Source organism: Lithobates pipiens, unplaced genomic scaffold (assembly GCF_037356315.1).
Source record: "Lithobates pipiens isolate NorthernLeopardFrog02 unplaced genomic scaffold, aLitPip1_a1.2 Scaffold_18, whole genome shotgun sequence".
In the NCBI taxonomy this organism is placed as follows: domain Eukaryota; kingdom Metazoa; phylum Chordata; class Amphibia; order Anura; family Ranidae; genus Lithobates; species Lithobates pipiens.
In genome coordinates, this window is record NW_027507758.1 from 347,589,029 (window position 1) to 347,613,078 (window position 24,050).

At 42.0% G+C, this 24,050-nt stretch overlaps 1 protein-coding gene across 22 annotated transcripts in view; it reads right to left on the reverse strand.

Annotated features, from left to right (window-relative positions):
- DLG1 (discs large MAGUK scaffold protein 1) overlaps nucleotides 1-24,050 on the reverse strand; it is a 530,809-nt gene that overhangs the window by 82,013 nt on the left and 424,746 nt on the right. For 5 of the 22 annotated variants that reach the window (XM_077487440.1, XM_077487432.1, XM_077487448.1 and 2 more), the window contains 4 exons: nucleotides 23,604-23,673; nucleotides 15,809-15,908; nucleotides 8,500-8,541; nucleotides 8,144-8,179 (listed from right to left, as the gene is read on the reverse strand). In XM_077487440.1, coding sequence (XP_077343566.1) covers nucleotides 8,144-8,179; nucleotides 8,500-8,541; nucleotides 15,809-15,908; nucleotides 23,604-23,673 — 248 coding nt within the window. Of the gene's footprint in view, nucleotides 1-8,143; nucleotides 8,180-8,499; nucleotides 8,542-15,319; nucleotides 15,354-15,808; nucleotides 15,909-23,603; nucleotides 23,674-24,050 lie in introns of all 22 variants that reach the window. The other 17 variants (XM_077487445.1, XM_077487436.1, XM_077487453.1 and 14 more) reach the window with 8 other exon arrangements.

The window sequence follows — 24,050 nt, forward strand, 5'->3', positions numbered from 1 at the left end:
CCATCTAGGACACTAGCAAAAAGAAAAGAAAAAAAATATTACATGCTAGGAATTGGGGGGGGGGGGGGGGGGGGGTGAAGGGGGTTATTACTAGGGTTGACTTTGTTTGTATTTTTCTGTATACCATGTCCCTCAATGAATGAAAAAACTATTTGTTTTATGTTTTTTAAACATTCATCTATACAAATTTCAATTGTTTATCTCCTGTTCAATAAAGTCTTTATTGACCAAGTGCTTGGTCATCTTTCATTACAGATCTGATTATGTACAGAAACAGCATATGTTGGGAGTATGGCTGTTGCCATTATGTCCATTTGCCAGATATTTGTAATGTCAGTTGTATACGATGTTCCAGTATTATGACAGTGAATAGGTCTGCTTAAGGTTTTAGAAAATGAGAAACAGAAAGGCAAAACCACTCTTTGTTAATAAACTGTCAGATAAAACAGAATCACATACAAAGCTCTAAGTATAATACATTGATAATTGTAGCCAGATTAGGCTTGCTGAAGTTTCCACTTAGCCACAATCATGTCTATCGGATCAAAACAGCCCTATTCAAGATCAATGGAGAACAGAAAACATTCAATATTGTCCAGTTGACTACCATGACAATTCTCCCCTAAAATTAGGCAAAACTCCACCTTCTACTCCACTGCATTACCATGACTGCTCAAGTCATTAAAATGTTAATGCATGGTTCTTTGAAAACTAAAAAAACAAAAAACCTGTGGCTAGATCATTCTGCCATCTCAGGCCCATAGCAAGTCCAAGATTTCATAGCTAAAACATTTCTCATCGTACTCCTCTATGAGATGATTCCAAGTCATTGCTCATGGATTTTTCAGGACTGTCCTTTTGCTACTTACCTCCCATCAAAATAAATACAACACAGCAAATAAACCATACAAAAAGCATGCAGTTTGATATGATGCAAGCCAAATTACTCATGCAAATAAACATTCAGGCAGATTTATACTTTCCAAACCTCAACACAAGCTGTCAAACACAATCCAAATTAGAAAAAACGGTTCCAAAAATAACCTGCTGAAATTAAAATTCCAAAGCATAGCATACAGTGCCTTGCAAAAGTATTCACCCCCCCCCCCTTGGCATTTTTCATGTTTTGTTGCCTCACAACCTGGAATTAACATGGATTGTTTGAAGATTTGCATAATTAAATTTAAATAACATGCCCACAACTTTGAAGAGTTTTTTTTTTTATTGTGAAGCAAATAGGACAAAATAATAGAAAAAGTCAATGCGCATAACTATTCACCCCCCTAAAGTCAATACTTTGTAAAGCCACCTTTTGCAGCTATCACAGCTCCAAGTTGCTTTGGATAAGTCTCTATAAGCTTGCCACATCTTACCACTGGGATTTTTGCCCATTCCTCCTTGCAAAACTGTTCCAGCACCTTCAAGTTGGACAGTTTGCACTTGTGAACAGCAATCAAAGTATGACCACAGATTTTCTATTGGATTGAGGTTTGGGCTTTGACTAGGCCATTCCAACACGTCTCGACTTAACCGCTTGCAGACTAGCCGCCGCAGTTGTACTGTGGCAACATGGCCCGGCTGCATCACCATTATGTTAGGTGGTTTCTTTTTGTGGCAACTAGGGGTGCGTGCCTGCTGCTCGCCCCCGGAGCCGATGCGAGGGCTCCCGTGATCGCTCGTGACACGGCGAGAACCGGGATCTCTATGTGTAAACTGAGGGAAGAAGAGACAGACCGTGTGTCTTCCCCTAGCAAGTTTCATCCCCCCTTCAGTTAGAACACGTAGCAGTGAACAGTTAACCCCTTGATCGCCCCCTAGTATTAACCCCTTCACTGCAAGTGACATTTTTTACAGTAATCAATGCATTTTTATAGCACCGATCGCTGTAGAAATGCCAATGGTGTCAAAATTGTCCGATGTGTCCGCCATAATGTCGCAGTCATGATAAAAATCACAGATCGCTGTCATTACTAGTAAAAAAATAAAAATGCTATAAATCTATCCCCTATTTTGTAAATGCTATAACTTTTGATCAAACCGATCAATATATGCTTATTGCGATTTTTATTACCAAAAATGTAGAATAATACTTATCGGCCTAAACAAATATTTGCTTTTTAAAAAAAAAGAAAAAAAAAAAATGGGGCCATTATAGCAAAAAGTATAAAATATTGTGTTTGTTTTCAAAATTGTGTTTTTGTTTATAGTGCAAAAAATACAGAAAAAACGCAGAGATGATCAAATACTACCAACAGAAAGCTCTATTTGTGGGGAAAAAAGGGCATCAAGTTTGGGTACAACGTCGCACAACTGCGCAATTGTCAGTTAAAACAACGCGATGCCGAAACGCAAAAAATGGCCTGGTCATTCAGAAGCCAAATCTTCTGGGGCTGAAGCTGTTAAACCATTCAAGTGTTGCTTTAGCAGTGTGTTTGGGATCATTGTTCTGCTGGAAGGTGAACCACCGTCCTAGCCTCAAATCACACAGAGTGGTACAGGTTTTGCTCAAAAATATTCCTGTATTTAGCACCATCCATCTTTCCCTCAACTTTGACCAATTTCCCAGTACGGACTGCTGAAAATCCTTTTCTTTGAAGTACATCACGGGACACAGAGCCATAGTAGTTACTATGTGGGTTATAGGCCACATTCAGGTGATGGACACTGGCACGCCCTAAGAAGCCCTATAAGAACTCCATATATAACCCCTCCCACTACTGGGAGTACCTCAGTTTTGTAGCAAAGCGATGCACGTGTATACCAAGAAGGGAGGGACCTCTGTCCCGTGATGTAGCTTAATGAAAAGGATTTTACAGGTAAGCTGTTATAAAAATCCTATTTTCTTATCATACATCATGGGACACAGACCATAGTATTTACTATGTGGGATGTCCCATAGCAATGCCAACTGAAGAGAGGAAGACACAATAAAAGTAGAGCACCAAGAGACTAGAGGACTTATACTGCAGCCTGCAGTACACTGTGCCTAAAGGGCGATATCCTCATGACCTTCTACATCTATTTGTTAGAATCTGGTAAATTTATAGACTGAAGACAAAGTTGCAGCCTTGCTGATCTGAGCCACGGATGCTTAGTGATGCATTGCCCAAGAAGTACTAACAGCCCTGGTGGAGTGCTCTTTAATATGAAAAGGAGGAATTTTCCTTTTTAAACCATAAGCCTGAACAATCACTTGACAAATCCATTTAGGAATAATAGATTTTGATGCTGCCTGTCCTTTTTAGGACAGTTTGGCACTACAAACGAATCTGAGCGGTCACTTTCAAATAGACCTTGGCTGTTCTCACCAAATCAAGAGAATGTAGTGACTTTTCTTCCACAGAACGAGGTACTGGAAAAAATGAAGGCAGAACAATATCCTGGTTTAAATGAAAACCTGATACTACCGTCGGTAGGAAATTAGGATGAGGTCGCAATACAACCTTATCCTTATGAATAATCGAAATATGGCTCTTCACAAGAAAGATCAGCTAACTCTGATACACTTCTTGCAGAATATATGGCAACCAAGAAAATGATTTTCCTCGTCAAGAGCACTCGAATAGGCTCAAAAGGCTGTTTTTGTAAAGCCGACAGAACTAAATTCCCAAGGGTTCAGGGGTGATCTAACTGGGGGATTAATGCATGCTACCTGAATAAAGCTAAGAACCAGAAAGTGAGAAGTAAGCTGTTGAAACAATACCGATGAGGCCTACACCTGGCCCTTGAAAGTACTCAAGGCCAGCTTCATTTCTAATCCCATCTGTAGGAATTCAAGGATCCTACATTTTCTGGGGTGCCAACCTCTGGATTCACACCAGGAGACATATGCCTTCCAGACTCTATAGTATATGACTCTGGAAGCCGGCTTTGTAGCATTAACCAAAGTAGAAGCTACTGAAGGTGACAGCCCATGGTGCTTTAGAATGTGGGTCTCAATAGCCAAACCGTTATATTATACCGTTTGTAAGGTAGGATGGAATATCGGACCTTGCGAGAGAAGGTCTGGCCACAGTGGTAGGGCAAATCAAGATCTCTGTGGCCATCAGAATCACCTCCTTCCCTTCTTGCTTGATCCTGCGAAGAAGACACAGAAGCAGAAGAACAGGAGGGAATGCATAGATCAGTGATAACTGATTCTGCGGAAAGACCAAGGCATCTGTTCCGTATGCCATCGGATCCCTTGTCCTTGACACAAAGATGTCGATCTTGTTGAACCTGGACGCAAACAGATCCACATCTGGAACTCATTTTTGACACGTTGACAGAAAAATGTCGAGTTGAAGGGACCATTCTCGCGGGAACAATTGTTGGCAACTCAAGTAGTCCGCCTGTCAATTCTCTATCCCTGGAATGAAAATTGCTGATTGGCAAGGAATGTTTTCTACCTAAGAATATGACTCACCTCTTTTTGGGCCGCACGACTTCTCGTGCCCCCTTTGCGATTGATATAGGCCACTGCTGTGGCATTGTCGGATTGGATTCTGACAGGACAATTCCGTAGTCTGGACGTCCAGACCTTCAGAGCCAGGCGTACCGATTTGGACCATTTCCCTTGGACAGACGCTTCTTCCAGGACTGCTCCCCAGCCCAGAAGGCTGGCATCTGTTACCACCTTCCAGGTAACTGGTAGAAAGGATTTCCCCTTTTGAAGATTCTTGGCTATCAACCACCAATTGAGGCTCTGACCAACCGAATCAGTTCCTTTATGGAACTGTTCCTTTCCTGGGGCAAAAACACCCTCTTCTGAGTATCTATGATCAGCCCCAAGTACTGCAATCTCCTTGATGGTTTTAAGGAGGATTTCTCTAGGTTGATAATCCAACCTAGATATTCCAGGTAGCTGACTGTGGTGACCAAAGGTTTAGGCAGGCTACCAATTGATCTATCAAGAGTAGATCATCTAAGTAGGATAGTACAGTTATACCTTGAGCCCTTAGCCTGGCGAAAGGAGGAGTAAAACACTTGAGGAACAGTAGCTAGACCGCAAGGCAGAGCTACAAACTGGAAATTAAGATTTTCTACCTTGAAGCGTAGAAATTTCTGGTGAGCGGGGAAGATCGGCACATGGAGATAAGCATCCTTGATGCCAATTTTTCAACCATAGGATTCTACACACATGTACCAGACCTAGCATGAGCCGTGAGGCCTGGAGAATAGAATCTTTCATAGCGTCTACTGTAAAACACAACACTTCTGATAACCCGGCCAAATCCTGGGCCTGCTGATCAGGAATAACCTCTATAAACTGGTCCTTTAAGGACAGAGATACTCCTATCGCTGCCAGAGCAGGTTGAATGACTGAAGCTGCGAGTGAAATATAGTTTTTAAAAAGGAACTCCAACTTCTTATCCCTTGGATCCTTTAGCATATGAGCATTGTCTACTGGACAAGTCAGGTTTTTATTTACAGAGGATATAGCAGTGTCAATTGCTGGAATTCCCCATTTCTTATAAAACTCCTCCTCCTTAGGATAAAGTATTGAAAACTTTTTTGGAGGAAAAAACTGTTTATCTGGGTGCTCCCACTCAGAATACATTACCTTCCTTAGCCATGAATGTATAGGAAAATAATTAACGGATTGGGGAGGCTTTAGTAAATCCAAACCAGAAGTGGGCTCATCGACTGACTGCGTTATTGGCAGTAAAAATGTGGAGTGGACCAATTCAGTGAGAGACTGTATCAACAATCTTTCCTGCGAACCTGACACTTCCATATCAGGTTCTTCGGGAAGAGGAGACTTCAGCCTCTTCCTGGTCCTTTGAAAGAAATTTGCCATCTCTTGTGCCTTGTTCCTCAGCAAGAGGGTCCTGCTGCGCTTAGGTCCCACTCTGGGATGCAATTAAAGCATCAATTTTTGCTCCAAGCTTAAAATAGTTGAAGAAAAAAACCTCCTTAGTAATTAATATACACAGGGGCTGCAGTGTTAAGAGCAGCTGCAACACTGGCCCCTCCTGATGGCTCACTCTGGCCAACCATATTACTCTCAGGGGAGGTTGCCATCTTTTTTGAGATGGTTCTAGGCTTCTGTTTGACTGTAGAAGTCTTTCTATAGCCCTTTTTTTAGGTGTTTTTACCCCTCCTTCCGCTCATAGCCCGATGCATAAAGCAGAAGTACTACCAGAAGGAACAAATCCACTGATTGAGCAATAGTCCAGCCCTGTTGCTGCCATGAATGCGCAGCCTGATGCAGTAGTAAATGTGTCAAAAGGAATGCCTGTGTCACCAAACCTCTTATATGCCACCTTTGCTTGTGTCCCTCCAGCAGCACGTAACAGCACAAATGGTGCCTTTTACAACATACCTTCCCACGCTGGACATTGGAGGATGCCAACGCCGCACTAAGCCCCACCCCCTATGGCCCTTCCCCTCTTTCTTTCAAAGAGCTTGAGCACGGCCACCTAATCCTACGGGCTCCACAGAGAGGAAGGAGGAATGGTGAGGGGGTCGAGTAGCGTGCCGTTCACGCTTCTTTTTTTTTATTCTTGTGGTGCTCTTTACCCGAGAAGAGGGGGAGAAAAAAATTCACGGGGGGGGGGCATCTGGTGGGGAGAGGGGAACCCCCCAGACTCACCGGAGGTCTGCTGCTTGGCCGAAGGAAGAAGAAACTGCTACTTCCTAGGCACAACGTGGGCTTTCTGAGAAGCATGAGGCGGTAAGTGCTCAATACATGGTGACATGACAACACTTACGAAATTTAAAGGAGACAATAAGAAAATTAAAAAAAAATTCTTAGAAAACTCCACCTACCTTTCCCGCCGCAGTTTTCTGTGGTAAACCAACAGGCCCAATTTTCACCCTTCACGGTGGGTTCAGTTAAACCTTCAGAAAGCTGGGGATCCTTGAGAAAACTCACAATCCTGGACCTGTACTAGCATCACCGGCAGTAAAAACTTTATGGCCTTAATATCAAAAAGTACTGGATCCCGGGGTCCAGCTCTCTAAAAAGAGAAGCGTTACAGGCAAGACCTCGTTTCTTAGGATATGAGGCCCGGGTACCATTCAATTCAGCCAAAAAGACACTTTTAATGGATCCGGCTGCATAGCTAGCCCCAGCAAGGATTGTTCCAGTGGAGCTCAGCACAGCGCATCTTCACTCGTGACCAACACCTTAGACACTGAGGAAAAAACTGGAGGTACTCCCAGTAGTGGGAGGGGTTATATAGGAAGTGCATTTTTTGTCTTAAGGCGTGCCAGTGTCCATCACCTGAAGGTGGCCTATAACCCACATAGTAATTACTATGGCTCTGTGTCCCGCGATGTGCGAAAACATCCCCACAGCATGATGCTGCCTCCATCATGTTTCACTGCAGGGATGGTGTTCTTCAGGTGATGTGTTGGGTTGGCGCCAGACATATGACATTCTATGATGGCCAAAAAGTTCAATTTTAGTCTCATCAGACCAGAGCACCTTCCTCCATACATTTTGGGAGTCTCCCACGTGCCTTTTCAAACTCAAAACGTGCTATTTTATTTTTTGCTAAAAGTAATGGCTTTCTTCTGGCCACTCTTCCATAAAGACCAACTCTATGGAGCGTATGGCTTATTGTCATCCTATATACAGATACTCCAGTCTCTGCTGTGGAACTCTGCAGCTCCTCCAGGGTTACCTTAGGTCTCTGTGCTGCCTCTCTGATTAATGCCCTCCTTGCCTGGTCCGTAAGCTTTGGTGTGTGGCCATCTCTTGGCAAGTTTGCTGCTGTGCCATGTTTTTTCAATTTGGTTATAATAGATTTGATGGTGCTCCTAGGGATCACCAAAAATTTTGATTTTTTTTTTATAACCTAACCCTGACTTGTACTTCTCAACAGTATTGTCCCTTGTTTGGAGAGTTCTATTTGGGTTTTTATGGGCTTCATAACAAAGGGGGTGAATACATACACACATAAATTATCAGTTTATTTCTGAAAAATGGTTTTATGTATATATTTTTCTAATTTTACTTCACCAACTTAGACTATTGTTTTCTGATCCATCACATATAATTCAGATTAAAACATAACCATACATTGAACTAAAGGCTGTAAAAGGAACAAAATAGGTAAAAAGCCAAGGCACTGTACATTTCTGTGCAAATTTAACAAAAACAGCACCTTGAGGTTTCAAAGTATAAAACTAAAAGAAAAATATTAGTATAATAGACCTTGTGAACATCCATACTCATCCGTAATCAAGATTACTTTCAAGTTAGCAATAAAAAAAGAAATTGAAAATAAAGATGAATCCAATATCTACAGTTTTGTTTTTCATTCTACAATTACACACAGGAGTATTAGGAAGAGAGTGTATACAATCTTTTCAGATTTATAATTGTTTTACTATAGAGAAATATCAAGCATTCAAGAACATTAATACTAGAATACAAACATTTTTATGTTCACAGTGCTTGTGTTATGATTTGACAGGACTGGGAAAATTATGGAATAGAACAGTGTGACTAGAAGAAAAAAATAAATAAATCAGGTCTTGGCAAGAAAGCAAGAAGCATAAGAGACTTACGGTAACTACTTTCGCTATCGCTGGCATTAGAGGTTACATGTTCTGAAATGCAACATAATGAGGAAAAATGAAGGACACAAACATTAGATGGGGACAAAAGGAAAACGTAAAATATTAATGCAAAACAAAACTAAGTAACTTTTTGTTTAGGATGAGGAAATGGATGAGAATAGCACAGTAGCTGAAAAATTATGGACTCAGTAATTAATACAAAGGCCATATGATGCAATAATATAAACGATTGCATAGCACAATCACTTTTAGTACAGTGAATCCATAACAATAAAAATTAAAGATTTTTAATGGGTTATTAACCGCTTCCTGACCGCCTCAGACAGATATACTGCGGCAGAAGGGCACATGCAGGCAGATTAACGTACCTGTATGTTGCCCTTTAGGAGGTGGCTTGAGGGCACACCCGCTGGGAGCTCTGTGATCACGGGTCCCGAGGACTCCGATCGTCTCACGGTGAGGAAGAATGGGGAGATGCTAATGTAAACAAGCATTTCCCCGTTCTGCCTAATGTAATTTATCAGCGCTCCCTTTAATCTAGAGTGGTAATCATTGACGTGTCACACACAGCCCCTCCCACCCACAGTTAGAATCACTCCCTAGGATACACTTAACCCCTACAGCGCCACCTAGTGGTTAACCCCTTCACTGCCAGTGTAATTTTTACAGTAATTAATGCAATTTTTTACCTTTGATCGCTGTATTAATGCCAATGGTCCTAAAAATTTGTCAAAATTGTCCGATATGTCCGCCATGTTGCAGTCACAATGAAAATCGCTGATTGCCGCCATTACCAGTAAAAAAAAAAATTATCAATAAAAATGCCATAAAACTAACCCCTATTTTGTAGACACTATAACTTTTGCACAAACCAATCAAATGCTTATTGAGTATCGGCCAAACTGAGGAAAAAACGTTTTAATATATTTTTTGGGGATATTATATCAAAAAGTAAAAAATGCGTTTTTCCAAAAAAAACCCGCAGAGGTGATCAAATACCACCAAAAGAAAGCTATTTGTGGGAAAAAAGGATGTCAATGCTGTTTGGGAGCCACGTTGCACAACTGCGCAATTGTCAGTTAAAGCGACGGAGTGCCGCATTTGCAAAAAGTGCTCTGGTCAGGAAGGGGGTAAATTCTTCCGGGGCTGAAGTGGTTAAAAGGAACCCTGGCCAAGTATTGAGTGCATAGTAAACTGTATATGGAAATGCTTTTCAGTAAGCCAACATTTCTGTATTAAAAAATCTTTATTTTTTATTGGTCTTATGTAATTCTAGTTTTCTGAGATCCAGAATTTGGGGTTTTCACCAGCTGTAAGCCATAATCATCAAAACTAAAAGGGAAAGAAACGCTGTAAATATATCACTTTGTGTGTAACACATCAATATAAAATATGAGTTTCACTTTTTGAATTGAATTACTGAAATTAACTTTTTGATGATATTCTAATTTTATGAGATGCACCTGTAGGTTCATTGGGAAATGACATCTTTCATCCATTTAAAATTAGGACAACCACTTGTGAGATGGTGAGTGGGAGGCTAAGAGCACATCACTTGAGCAACCACTTGAGGCTGGGTTCACACTATAGCGATGCGGGAACGCCGCGAATCCGCGGCGTTTTCCCGCATCACATACCTCCCGCCGGCAGTTCACACTGCCCTATGCGGACGGCTGGGAGTGTCAATGATATGTTAATGACACCCCCGGATCCGTCCGCATATCGCAGTGCGATCTGCACACTCGCACAGGAATCGGATCGCATGGTGTGGACACCCATGCGATCCGATTCTGCTGCGGACCAAAAAAAGGGTCCCGTGCGAGTTTGCTGCGGGAGCGATGCGAATTCAGCCATACTACCTGTATGGCTGAACTCGCATCGCTACGGAGATCGGATGTGATTTGCACTGCAGTGCGGTGCGAATCACATCCGGATCTCCCCCCGCAGCAGTGTGAACCCAGCCTTAAAGCTGCAGAGGTACTACAAATACTGAAAACTATCAGGTATCATGTGATATAGTGTAGTTATAGTCACTAAGACACCGCCGTGTAGTGGTAATCATTTGCTGACTTTCAATTTATGTTAGAAAGAGGAGATAGACCTCATGGCTCCTCTTCCTTTTAGATCTTGCCTGATGGTCAGGCACTGTGAGCTTGAGGCCTCATGCACACGGGACATCTGAAAAAGTGCGTTAGTCCCGGTTCACACTTGTGCGATGTGGGAACCCTGTGAACCCACTGCGGGTTCCCGCATCGCACCTGACCCACAAGGCAGTTCACACTGCCCTATGCAAACTGCTGAGAGTGTCAACACAATGTTAATGACACCCCCATTTCAGCTGGCATATCGCACTGTGAACTGACAGTTCAGACATGAATTGGATCGCATTGGTGGGAACACCCATGTGATCTGGTTCTGGTGCGGACCAAAAAAAGGGTCCTGTGTAAGTTTGTCCGAATGTGATGCAAACTTAGCTATAGTAGCTGCATTGCTGAAATCACATTGCAAAGACATCGCATGTGACTTGCACTGCAGTGCGGTGTAAATCACATGCAATCTCGCACCACGCACTTTTGTGAACTACGTCTTAATGCCAGAAATGTTGGCCGGAAAATAAGGCACAAAAAACAAACACTAGCAGTCACGCATTGCACACATGTTTATGCCCTTTTGCCTGAGCCGTGACTGCTGACCTTGTGTCTCTTATAGTGCACATAATTTTCAGGATTTACTACTCAAAGAACAGAGGCAATTTTCTCCCTGCAATTATCTGCAGCATGGAACTTGAATGGGTGTGTTCAATTATACACTAGAAATTAAAATTCGTTTGTTTAATCTGCTTAAGCACATTGTGTTTGTCTATTGTGGTTACTTATATGAGCATCAGATAAAATTTTATGGCAAATTACTACAGTTAAAGCCAAGTTGACCAAAAAAATAATACATGCAGATTTTTTTTTTTACTTGCAAAAAGAAAAAGGTGCATTTTTTTTCTTCCTAGGGTGCCTCCAAAGTATTGCACCCATGATCAGTAGATCGCAGGTACAATCGCAGGTACAATCTCAGGTTCCCACAGACTCTCAAAATAGCATCTGGCCTTAACTCGCATGGGCAGGCAGCTACCCGAGAGCAGGAAAATCAGTGGACTAGGAGGACACATTGAGAACTGAAAGCTGTTGGCTGCAATGGCTGAAGGTACTTGTAGGCATTAATTCACAGGAAACTGTGAATTAATGATGCAGCCATGTCGGTGGAGCCCTGCTATTTTTAAATGGACAGCGGTTGCAGGGAGAAGATCCTCAGCCCGCTGTCATAGGGAGGGGGACGGAAGAGGGGAGGATGGGAGTGAAAGGAAGAGGGGAGTGGGGGAATCGAGAGGGGGGGTAGGGGGAAGCGAGGGGGGGGGGGGAGTAGGGGGAAGCGAGGGGGGGTAGGGGGAAGCGAGAGGGGGGGGGAGTAGGGGGAAGCGAGAGGGGGGGAGTAGGGGGAAGCGAGGGGGGGGGGGGGGGGGGGGGGGGTAGGGGGAAGCGAGAGGGGGGGGGAGTAGGGGGAAGCGAGGGGGGGGGGGAGTAGGGGGAAGCGAGGGGGGGGGAGTAGGGGGAAGCGAGGGGGGGAGGGAGTGGGGGGAAGCGAGAGGGGGGGAGGGAGTGGGGGGAAGCGAGAGGGGGGGAGGGAGTAGGGGGAAGCGAGAGGGGGGGAGGGAGTAGGGGGAAGAGAGGGGGGGTAGGGGGAAGAGAGGGGGGGGTAGGGGGAAGAGAGGGGGGGGTAGGGGGAAGAGAGGGGGGGGGAGTAGGGGGAAGGGAGAGGGGGGGGGAGTAGGGGGAAGCGAGAGGGGGGGGGGGGGAGTAGGGGGAAGCGAGAGGGGGGGGGGGGGGAGTAGGGGGAAGCGAGAGGGGGGGGGGGGGAGTAGGGGGAAGCGAGAGGGGGGGAGTAGGGGGAAGCGAGGGGGGGGGGGAGTAGGGGGAGGCGAGAGGGGGGGGGGGGAGTAGGGGGAAGCGAGAGGGGGGGGGAGTAGGGGGAAGCGAGAGGGGGGGGGGGAGTAGGGGGAAGCGAGAGGGGGGGGGAGTAGGGGGAAGCGAGAGGGGGGGGGAGTAGGGGGAAGCGAGTGGGGGGGGGAGTAGGGGGAAGCGAGAGGGGGGGGGGGAGTAGGGGGAAGCGAGAGGGGGGGGAGTAGGGGGAAGCGAGAGGGGGGGGAGTAGGGGGAAGCGAGAGGGGGGGGAGTAGGGGGAAGCGAGAGGGGGGGGAGTAGGGGGAAGCGAGAGGGGGGGGGAGTAGGGGGAAGCGAGAGGGGGGGGGGGAGTAGGGGGGGGAGCGTAGGGGGGAAGCGAGAGGGGGGAGTAGGGGGAAGCGAGAGGGAGGAGTAGGGGGAAGCGAGAGGGAGGAGTAGGGGGAAGCGAGAGGGAGGACAGTGGCGAGAGTAGAGCTGCACAATTGTGGCCAAAATGAGAATCACAATTTTTTTGCTTAGAATAAAGATCACGATTCTCGCAGTGTAAAATCTTTCACATTATACAAAAAAAATTGGGCTAACTTTATTGGTCAGTTTTTTTTTTAACTCATTAAAGTAATTTTTTCCAAAAAAAATTGCATTTGAAAGACAGCTGCACAAATACAGTGTGACATAATAGTGCAACAAACCCCCATTTTATTCTCTAGGGCAGTGATGGCGAACCTTGGCACCCCAGATGTTTTAGAACTACATTTCCCATGATGCTCATGCACTCTGCAGTGTAGTGGAGCATCATGGGAAATGTAGTTCCAAAACACCTGGGGGTGCCAAGGTTTGCCATCACTGCTCTAGGGTCTCTACTAAAAAAAAATATATATATATAATATTTGGGGGTTCTAGGTAATGTCTAGCAATTTCTAGCAAAAAAATTTTTAACTTGAAAACAACAACTGTCAGAAAAAGGTTTAGGCCTCTTCAACACGGGACGGATCCGTGATGATCCGCCCCGTGAACATCCGTTTTGCTGAGCAGGAAGATGTCAGGTCCATCTCTGCACACTGTGCAGGGACAGACCTGTCAGAGCATCGCTCTCTCCAATGGGCGATCGGATGATGACGGACCGCAGAGTCCATCGTCACCCGATCCGACGAGGGATGGAAAAGTAGGTTTTTCCTCCGTCACACTTTTTCGGATCGGAGCGGGTCGGATGTCAGCCGACATGTCACCGGACATGTCACCGCTGACATCCGACGCTCCATATCGGTCTATGGAGCATCCGTTCAGGTCCACCTAAAAAACTGACAGGCGGACCTGAACGGATCGTTCGTGTGAAAGAGGCCTCAGTGTTTAAGTGGTTAAATGTTCCCAATTTACATACTATTCCTTGACGTAAAAGACAAATGGATACAATGTTTAGACTTAATATTCCACTGATAGAATGTTTAAAAACTTGGCAGACTGCCCAGACTGACTTTTGAGGGCAGAGAGCAGAGAGCAAATTCTCTGCATACCAAAGATTGGGAAACAATTTGTCAATATCGCAACAAGGAAAAAAATTGTGATAACTAGTCTTGACGATTAATTGTGCAGCTCCAAGTGAGAGGCTGCAGATGTTGGAACATGTTCCAACCCAGCACCCTAAAAATAAGTGGAACATGTATCATGTTCCAAAGCTGTCCTTTAAATCAAAGGGGTTTACATACTTTTTATTGCCAATGTAAACAATAATTACTCCTGCAGGCACTCCACACAAAATCCTAAATTGTTTTCAGTTCTTTGAAAGCGGTTTCTACATCCTGCAGTAAATTTCCCTGACACTGAGTAATTAAATGTTTTCACAGTGTTGAGTTTCATAAAGATAAAAAAAAAAAAATGCAGTTTGAAAGAATAATGGACACATTATGCCCTGATATTCCACTGATAACTAAAGTTCTGATTGCTTTAATTTAAAGCTAACCTATCTGAATAAAAAAAATAGGAACCATCACTGTTATCTTGTTTTTAAATGCGTAAACTTCTGTGAACCTCAATCCTACTTTACTATTCTGTGAGTCACTGACAGCAATGAGTATTTAGAAAACACTATTGGAAGTTGGGGCTTCAAATACATGCCATGCATACCTCAACAGCACTTATACAAACACAGATTTACTATGCAGAAATGCACAGTCAGTTGGCCGATTTATAGATGGGGCAACAAACCAGCAAGACTGTAGTCCCTGAGGCCCCTTTCACACTGGGGCGGTGCGGCCGTCGGCGGTAAAGTGGCGCTATTTTTAGCGGCGCTTTATCATCGTTTTAGCGGCGGTCTGCGGGCGCTAGCGGGGTGGTTTTAACCCCCGCTATCGGCCGAAGAAGGGTTAAAACCGCCTGCAAAGCGCCGCTGCAGCGGCGCTTTGCCGGCGGTATTGCCGCGCTGTACCATTGATTTCAATGGGTAGGAGCGGTTTAGGAGCGGTGAATACACCGCTCCTTCACGCTCCAAAGATGCGGCCTGCCAGCGTACCGCTCCAGTGTGAAAGCCCTCCGGCTTTCACACTGGAGTGAAAGGGGCCATTTTTTTCAGGCGCTACACAGGCGCTATTTTTAGCGCTGTAACGCCTGAAAACCATCCCAGTGTGAAAGGGGCCTGAATGACTTGTTGGCAGGTATCAGACGCAGGCTGGACACTGCACGAGTGATTTAAGTTGATGAAGGCATAGAGGGATATTTTACTTTTTAATATCGCTGCAGTTTTAACTCTCAATATATATTTATTCACTGTTCACAATTTTTTACATAACAGAAGCAGGCAACCACATCTGCAGAGAAATATCAAAATAAATGGGTAATTCAGGTGGTGTTTTTTCTGTCACTTACTCAGGCCTTTTGATCCCATGTCGTCAGGGATCTCCTGTAGTCCCAGAGAGCAAGCAAAAACAAAGAAATAATCACAGAAAACACTTGTCAGTAAAATATCCAAAAACGGCGCCACGGGAAAAGGCATTTCCAAGCACAGGAAGAGGTACATAACCAACTGAGGTATACAATATTCTGAGGCATTACTAAACAAGGAATAAAGCCAATATATTGATACTCATGGCTACAGAATGTCAAATGTGAAATATGAAAAGTCATTAATAATGTATGGCTTAATCCAGACCTCATCAAAGCAGCAAGCAGTTTTTTCAAGGGCCATGTAGCCACCACCCTAGCTTCATATTCTCTACAAGTCCTGTTACAAATGTAAAATACACCGTTATACGAATTGAAAACCAGTTACTGTTCTTGAAAATGCCTCATTTGCAACACCCTACTGCAAACTAGCAGACCTCTCTAGAGCTTGCCAATTATATTCCACATACTTACGGTCAACATCACTGGTTTCCATTTCACTCTGGTCCTTGTTCTTGTAGAATGGGAATTTTCGGGAAAAGAGGTTCTTTTTACGCTTGTCATTGAATGACTGCTGAAGAAAAGGAAGGGGCAAAACAAAGGATGTCTAATGTCCGTGTGTACAAATGCCCCGCCCTAGCAGAAATGTGGAGCTGACCAGAGTTTCCAAACATGCAGCTTAAAATGTAAGGCATTCCAGCAACAAACAAATACTGAAAACAATCTGTAATGCTGAGTAACTGTGGATCTGTTCTTGCAATTTGACTGTGCACCTGTTGTCTAAGAATTTTTTTAAAAATATATTGCCCAGTTACATGGGCATGCTTAAAAAAATATATTGGGTCGCCAAGTTCCATGGTTATCAAAATTTACTGTCAAAATTATCAAACCTATGAACTCTCTCCATGGTTACTATACATTAGATGCAGGTAGCTTTAATGTGGACAGTTTGTGGATGGCATATGGACATATAGACCTTTTGAATGGTTTAAGGCGAGTTTATATAGAGCTATGAATGCACATTGAAGAACAGCTGAAAAAACAGCTTCACGTTAAAGTAAGTTTTTTGTAAAACATAACGTAAAGACTATTGCGGTGATAATATGCAGTTTTTCAGACTCATAGTAGCATGTCAGTTAATAAGTAATGTGCCAGTTAGTGCAATATAGGTGATCTGTCCTAGGCTTACCAGCAAACAGGTGGTCTTTAGCATCCACATGCCAAAGGTTCTGTTAGTGACTAAAGCTGGCCATACACCTATAGATTATCTGCAGATTTTCTATGGTTAGATTAAAAAAGTGGGAGATTCCTCCATCCACACAGTTTAGCGAACATGGAGAAATCTGTTGCACTTTTTCCATCTAACCATAGAAAATCTGTAGATAATCTATAGGTGATTGGCCAGCTTAAAAATTAGGCTTCTATTATCCTTCTGTGAAAGCAAAAACGAGAGTCTAAGTTAGGCCATTCCTAGGTGGTTTATTTACAAAGCCAATCTCTTAAAAATGTAATATATTATAACTGCCGTTTAAGCAAAATTGCTGTGTTTCTCTTATATTTCTAGACAGGAAGTAAACAAATTTGTTTTATCACTTATTCGTATAGTTTCGACTAATTCTCTTTAGCCCCCATTCACACTGAATGTGACTTTGTAATCGTGCTACTTCAAGTGAAGTAGCACTCAATTCAATTTCAGGTGCGACTTGCCTGACATCTGTGCGACTTCATGCACAGATGTCTATGCAAGTCGCACCTGAAAGTGCAAAAAATAGTGCAGGAGCTTTTCAAATCGATGTGGCACTTCAGTTCCATTGCCGACAATAGAGTGTGACTTGTCATGCAATTTGAAATGGTCACATCGCATGACAAGTCGCAACAGTGTGAACAGGGACTAAAGGAACTAGAGTACACAAAGTACCTTGTCCCATGTTGCTAGGTGCTTCCAAGTATAGTTATAAAGGTCCAATATGCCCATGAGCCCCACAGGAAATCCAACTTCTAGGAAGGACACCGACTCATAAGAGCTGCTTGCCTAAGCTCAGAGCACTTTGAGATAAGAGGAATGCAGAGGGAGGGGGGACGCGTTAGTCTACAGTCTCTCGGCATTCCTCTTGGGAATGTGCTCAGAACCAAGACAAGCAGTCTTTATTATGCGTCTGTCTCCTTCCTGGCAGTTGTGGAATTTGTTGCAGGTGAAGGATGAGGGTGAGGGTGAGGGGAAGGGTGAGGGTGAGGTGGAAGCACCTAGCAACAGGAGACAAAGTGCTTCATGTACTTTGTACCATAAGGTGGATAACGGCGTAAAAAATGAATGATGTAATGATAGCTCTTTAACCATGGTGAACGCCATTCAGATATAAAACACTACCATTATGCACCAGTAAAAAAACTAAATCCAGCTACTGAATAGTGTCTGTTAATTGCATGCTGTAACACTCTGCATAGCAGGACTGTTCATAGGCAAGATAGTTTATTTGTATTTAAAATGCGTATTGAGCAGATTGCTGGAGTTTCGCTTAAAATATAGATATTTTTGTAGCCTTTACCTTAATTATTCAAAGGTTTTTGTGGAAGTTGCTACATATGATAATTATATAGCACCAACAGTTAGAACCTAAAAGGGAATATCAGATCTAAAAGGTAACCATTTGGGGGGGGGTGTGCGCTATTGGAGATGGTGAAAATACAGTTGTTAGGTGGAGGCTGGATAGGCTTCTTTGATGAAAAAGGTTTTCAGGGATTGCCTAAAAATTGACAGTAGAAGGAGATAGGACAGATTGGGGCAGGGCTATAGTACCGAAGCCAGTCTATTGGCAAGTTTGTATACCTCTAATGCGTACCTGCATCTGTTGTAGTTCACAAAGAAATAGGCTTAATATCTTTACCATTTGCCAAAAGTTTTTCAATAATGTCATTTTCTCCATTATAGTCTTCTTCATTTGTCCATTTTATGGTTGTAACATAAAAGTACACAAATTGCATCACATTAACGTTCACATACTTTTTGTTCTGATAAGTTATAGCATACTTTATTATAAGTCAGTCTCAGTGGCAAACCAACCTTTAAGCATTACAGATCGTTTCACTGGAAAGACTCCATTTTTAAACTACATGTCATGACACATGGCCCAACCATCAACAGAAAAAACAGAACACAAGAAGCCAAAATGATTATAAATTGGCCAGTTCCAAAAATGGGTTAGTAATATTAATCTCCACCATATATGGCATACCAGGAAAAAAAATAGAGTAAATGATTTAAACAAAAGAGGAAGAGAAGGGAAGAGGAGGGCAATAAGCACAAGCAAATGTGTATGTACTTTAAACAATGCTACCTGGCTGCTATTTTGCATGCCAAGGTTAATATTTATACAACGTATAATCTATTTCTAATGTATTAGCTCAATAAATGTGTGTAAATCAGAAATTCTTATACAATAAGGCAGAGGCTTATTTAATACATTAACGGTAGAGTGTACCGAAACTCAGAGCAACCAAATCTATAGTTTGATGTCAATGGGTTTGGAATGAAAGCATATGCAAAAAAAAAAAAAATCTGCCTTTACAAAACCAAATGGTTGTGGTATTATCAAATGTAATATAATGACTTCAGAGTGCAGGTACACTGAAAGGCTTTGCCAAATGTATATTTTTAGTGACTTAAAGTGGTGTTGCCCCCCAAAAAATAAAACTACTTAAAATTCTTTAAAAAAATCAAAAAAAAATAATTGCCAAAAAAAAAAAATTTTTTACTCACCTCTAAATACCGGTTGCTAGGGGGTCCCTCGTAGTCTGCCTTCTTCATTGCCCGGGCTGGTGACATCACTTCCCCTCGCGCCGCACATTCACCTGGGACCTGTCACGTGTCCCAGGTGACTGTACGGCGTATCACGGCGCCCTGCGCCGCTCGCGCATGCGCAGTGGGTGCCCGGCTGTGAAGCCACAGCCGGGTGCCCACAGTATGCATGACGGCGCCACGAGCGAAGCGGGGAGCGAGGGGGGGCTTCGTTCCCCCGCATCGCTGGACCCTGGGGCAGGTAAGTGTCCGATTATTAAAAGCCAGCAGCTGCAGTATTTGTAGCTGCTGACTTTTATTTTATTTTTTTTAGGGGGTACCCCACTTTAAGTCAAAGATGTAGTTGCCCTTTAAATGCACTACCATTTTTGACACAGACCAATTGGATAGGAATTGCAGACTCTGGGAAGCTTGTACCTTCAACAGGGTATGCACAATCAGTTGTCATAACTGAACAAATATGAATGGCAATGCAAAACAGTTTTCTAAAACAAAAACAAACATTAAAGAGGAACCATATTTAAGTTAAATTAGTCTAATATGCTTAAGTTTAAAACTGAAATTTGGTACCAAATCCATTACCTCCATCCTTCCTATAGTTAGGGCTGCTTATGAATGTCTACTGGATGTAAAAGCTAAATCAGCATCTGTGTAAAAAATACCCAAGACCCTCCAGCAATGAGCACCCTGAGACATTAGAAATGAACTAGAACATCTAACAGATCAACAAATATGCTAATTGGTGCAAATGACCCCATGTTTTAGAATTACAAGGATCAAGAATATGTATTCAGTGCTGTATGAAGATTCCACAGGGGAACCAGTTTCAGAACACACAAAAAAATGCACTAAACATGATAACTAGAATGACTTTTGGCAATTCTAGCTATAGTTTACACATTTTTGCCCCCCATATTTCCATGCATTCAATTTCTGATTCAATTTTTAAATACTACTTAAATAATTTAAAAATACTTTGAGCACACTTTAGAAAACCCAAAAAGCACTTAAAGATGAGTAAAAGTCTAGAGTAAAAACTTATATAAAACAAAATTGATCGAAAAAATAAAATAAAAAATATGATGGGTTTCCCTTTAAGCACTTGTTCACATCGGGCTGTTCTGACATGCGATTTGACGCGTCAAATTGCCACCTATTGCCGTCAACAGCACTGTCAGAATCAGTGCAACGCTGACTTTTCGGCACCACACCGATTACCAAAAATAGTTCCTGCGCTACTTTTGGCGATTTTGGGGGGCGATTTCGATAGACATCTGTGCAGGAACTGCACAGATGTCTCTAAAATCTCTCCCGAAGTCAGACTGAAATGCGGGTTCAAGATCATGGGAGTTCAGCTGAACTCCCATGATTTAAAACCTGCCTTCAGTGTGAACCTAGGCTAAAACTGTATGATATTCTCATCTAATTTAATAACGAGGCATAGGTGGCTACTAGCATGGTTCCCAAAGCAGGAAAAAAAAAAAAAAGGGTATAGTTCATTATAAACACTTCAAATTTAGCAATTATGTCAGAATTCAAAGACTGAAAGTGTATCAGTTAAAGGCTAATTGTGACAAATAAAAGAAGAGAAGCACTTTTACCATTAAGCTATTAAATAAGCCTCATGACTGAATTTATATTTTCTCAGAAGAGAAGACAGAACACCGACAGATATACCACCAGCAATGTAAAGGTTGCGTTGCCAGTGTACCATAAGGATATGAATCATGGCTCACATCTGAGGCAGATTCCATTGTCATTTCCTCAGATGTAGGCAATAAAAAGCACAGAAATGCCTGCTAAAACACTCATTCGTTTTACCGCATTTATCAATGCTGTGGCTTGATGCTTTCAAGAATAAATTTTTAACAATGGTTAATATCTGCTAGGTTCAGAAAATCTTTGATTTGCCAGGTCTAGTATAGCATTGTAGGATTGTCATCATTATTCTCTACAAAAGCAGGAGTTCTAGTCCCATCTTATTTCATAATCCCAATTTTTTACTGGGCCTAGATAAATAGGTAAATATGATTAAAAGCTGAGGGACAAACAACAAAAGCAGAGGAAAAGAGGGAATAATATCACAGAAAATGCAGTTCTATATCAATGGCAAGCGTATTTGTTTCAACTCATTTCATGCATTTTGGGGAGCAGTGTTAGTACACAGTGTGTGTACAAACTGTTATACATTCAAAGAACAAGGACATCACTCAGTTAATTTAGTTAAAATAGTCTGCAGTCACGTATAGCATGCTGTCAAGTAACATTTTACTAAAGCACATTAGAATATCATTTACTGAAAGTTTTAACGAAAATAAGAATACAGAGACATTGCTGTTTATGAAACCATAACACATGCTCAGCTAGCTTGTCACAATGGGGTTTATTTACTAAAGCTAGAGAGGGAAAAATTAGTCACAAGTTTGCACAAAAACCAATCAGCTTTGAGGTCTTATTGCCAAAGCTTAATTAAACAAGCTGCTAGAAGCGGATTGGTTTCTATGCAGAATTTTGACACATTTTACCCTCTTTAGCTTTAATAAATATAGTCCAATGTTTCAGTATTTAGTGCAAGGTATTCAGAATTAAATGTGACCAATTTGTTTGCTGCAGAGGTGTTACAAAAGCTAGCTTTTGGCAATTTAAAATATGATTTGGAACTTTAAAATGTATAAAGATTCATTAAAAAAAAATAAACTTAAAGAAAAATTGAAATCTTAGAGGAAAGAGTGTTCGGTTTGGTTTAATTCCTCCCTATTCTCAACCATCAAATGAGGCTGGGTTATTACTATCTATGCAGTTTTACTATGGCTTTACCATCCTAACCATTAATGACTGCAGTTTAAGTGATACCCTTTACCAACTACCTTAAAGCAAAACTTCAGGCAATTTTTTATTTTTTTTAAGTACGTTTTTTTTATTCAGGATCTGTATGCCACTTAAACTATCACTGCCATTTTGTTAATATTAACACTTTCATTAAGGTCAGATATTACAGCCCTGGCTTTACGTCTGACCCACTGCAGCTATGAGAGCTGAAATTCTCAAACACTGAAGCCACAGCGTTGGTCTGTGCCTCTTGCCCTTTGACCATTCACAGATCACTTTGTAGTGTGTGAATTATTCACAGAATACAGATCATTCTGTGATTGGGCAAGGGGAGAGAGGTGCTGCAAACACTGTGGCTTTAATATATGAGAGCTGCAGCTCTCATAGCCCCAGCAAGCCACAAAAAATGCTTGGATTTCAAGAAGCCTTAGAAACTCATGCTAACATGGCTTTGCTTTGTATGAGTTAATAAAGCAGTAGTGCCTCTTTGGAAGCAGTTAAAACTACAGCATGCGTCAGTCAATAGAAAAGGTTTTTTTCAAACAATTCCAGTTGTTGGGCGTATTAACCTAAAGATTACATTTTAAAATGCATTCATGCAGCACTATTTGTTTTATTTACACCTCATAAAAGATAAATTACTACAAAGCCAATCACAACAATTTTCCAATAATCAAATTCAACTTGGAAAGCGATAAATTACATATTAGGTAATGAAATGGCTATGTATAGGTATTTCACACTAACGCACTTGGCCTAAATGGGTTACAAACTATGCTTACTTCACCATTTATAAGGTTCAATGCTCCAATAATATGCACACTAGTGCATGCAACATTTCCTTTATCCCTAGGGTCAAAATAAAGTTATTACTTTTCCACCGAGAAGAGGGATGGGTGCCAAGGGATCCAAGTTATTTCCGAGCAAGAGAAAACATATTTGGGGGGAATTTATCAAAACTGGAGCAACCAGAATCTGGAGCTGCTGTGCAACCAATGAGCTCCAATTTTTGATGAATGTCCCTCAATGTCTGAAAAAAAGTAGAACGTTACATGAAATATGTAAAGATCTGTTAACTAGACAACAATGGAAATAACAGCAGGTATACATGTATATAAAAAGGCCAAAAATAAATACATTAAAAAATCCCCCAAAAAAGTGCATTGCTCAGCTACCTATATAATTTAGCCACTAGACTATATGCAGTGGTAATGCACCTATAATTCAACTTTATAAACAAGCTGGGTTTATAAATGCGATAGTTATGAGGGAAATGCATATATTCCTATTGCCGCCATTTTTCTGAAAATACTAATCACCTAGCTTGTTTGAACATTACCAGAGAAGTAAAGCAAGCGATATTTCAAACTTCAACTTTATAAACTACTATAATTACAGTAGTTGGGCCTGTTTTAAATGCACATTTTACTGAGTAAAATCTAAACAAAAATCACTAAAAATCTTTATATATGACAAAAAAAATAAAAATCTTGAATCGGGTCAATATCAAAATGCTTGCACAGATAAATATACATGCTAACATGAGGCACACAGATTTAGAACAAATACATGCACAGTTTGCCAGAGAGACAGATGAGAGATTGTATATGAAAAAAGTCCATTAAATATTTAAGTACTACTCACTCCTTTATCTCCCCGTGCTTTTGAATTAAACTTCACAGTCTTCAGTCTGGCCCGTTCCTTTTTCTCAACCCTATAAGAAAAAAATATTTTGTTCTGGAATTTTAACTGTCCACCCAAGCAAAAATATAAACACAGCTTTGTGTTAATAATTTGAACATAGGTCTGCTTAAAACAGGTATTTCTAGAAGGTAATAAAAAATAAAATAAAAATAGTACAACAACCACAACCACCCCCACCCCCGACAATTCTTTAATGTGCCTTTATCTTCAGAAGGTCATGTTCATTTAGGCACCATCCAGGGTCAGGAAAACTTCACGGCCTAAAATGCCAACTCTGAGATGACAATCGTGCAAGTCCTCATGCCTCTGTAGTTCTTGGCTGTGTTCACAAACGTCTGACACAGATTAACCTCCAGCTGCAGCCCTCATCTTATGACACGCTATAAA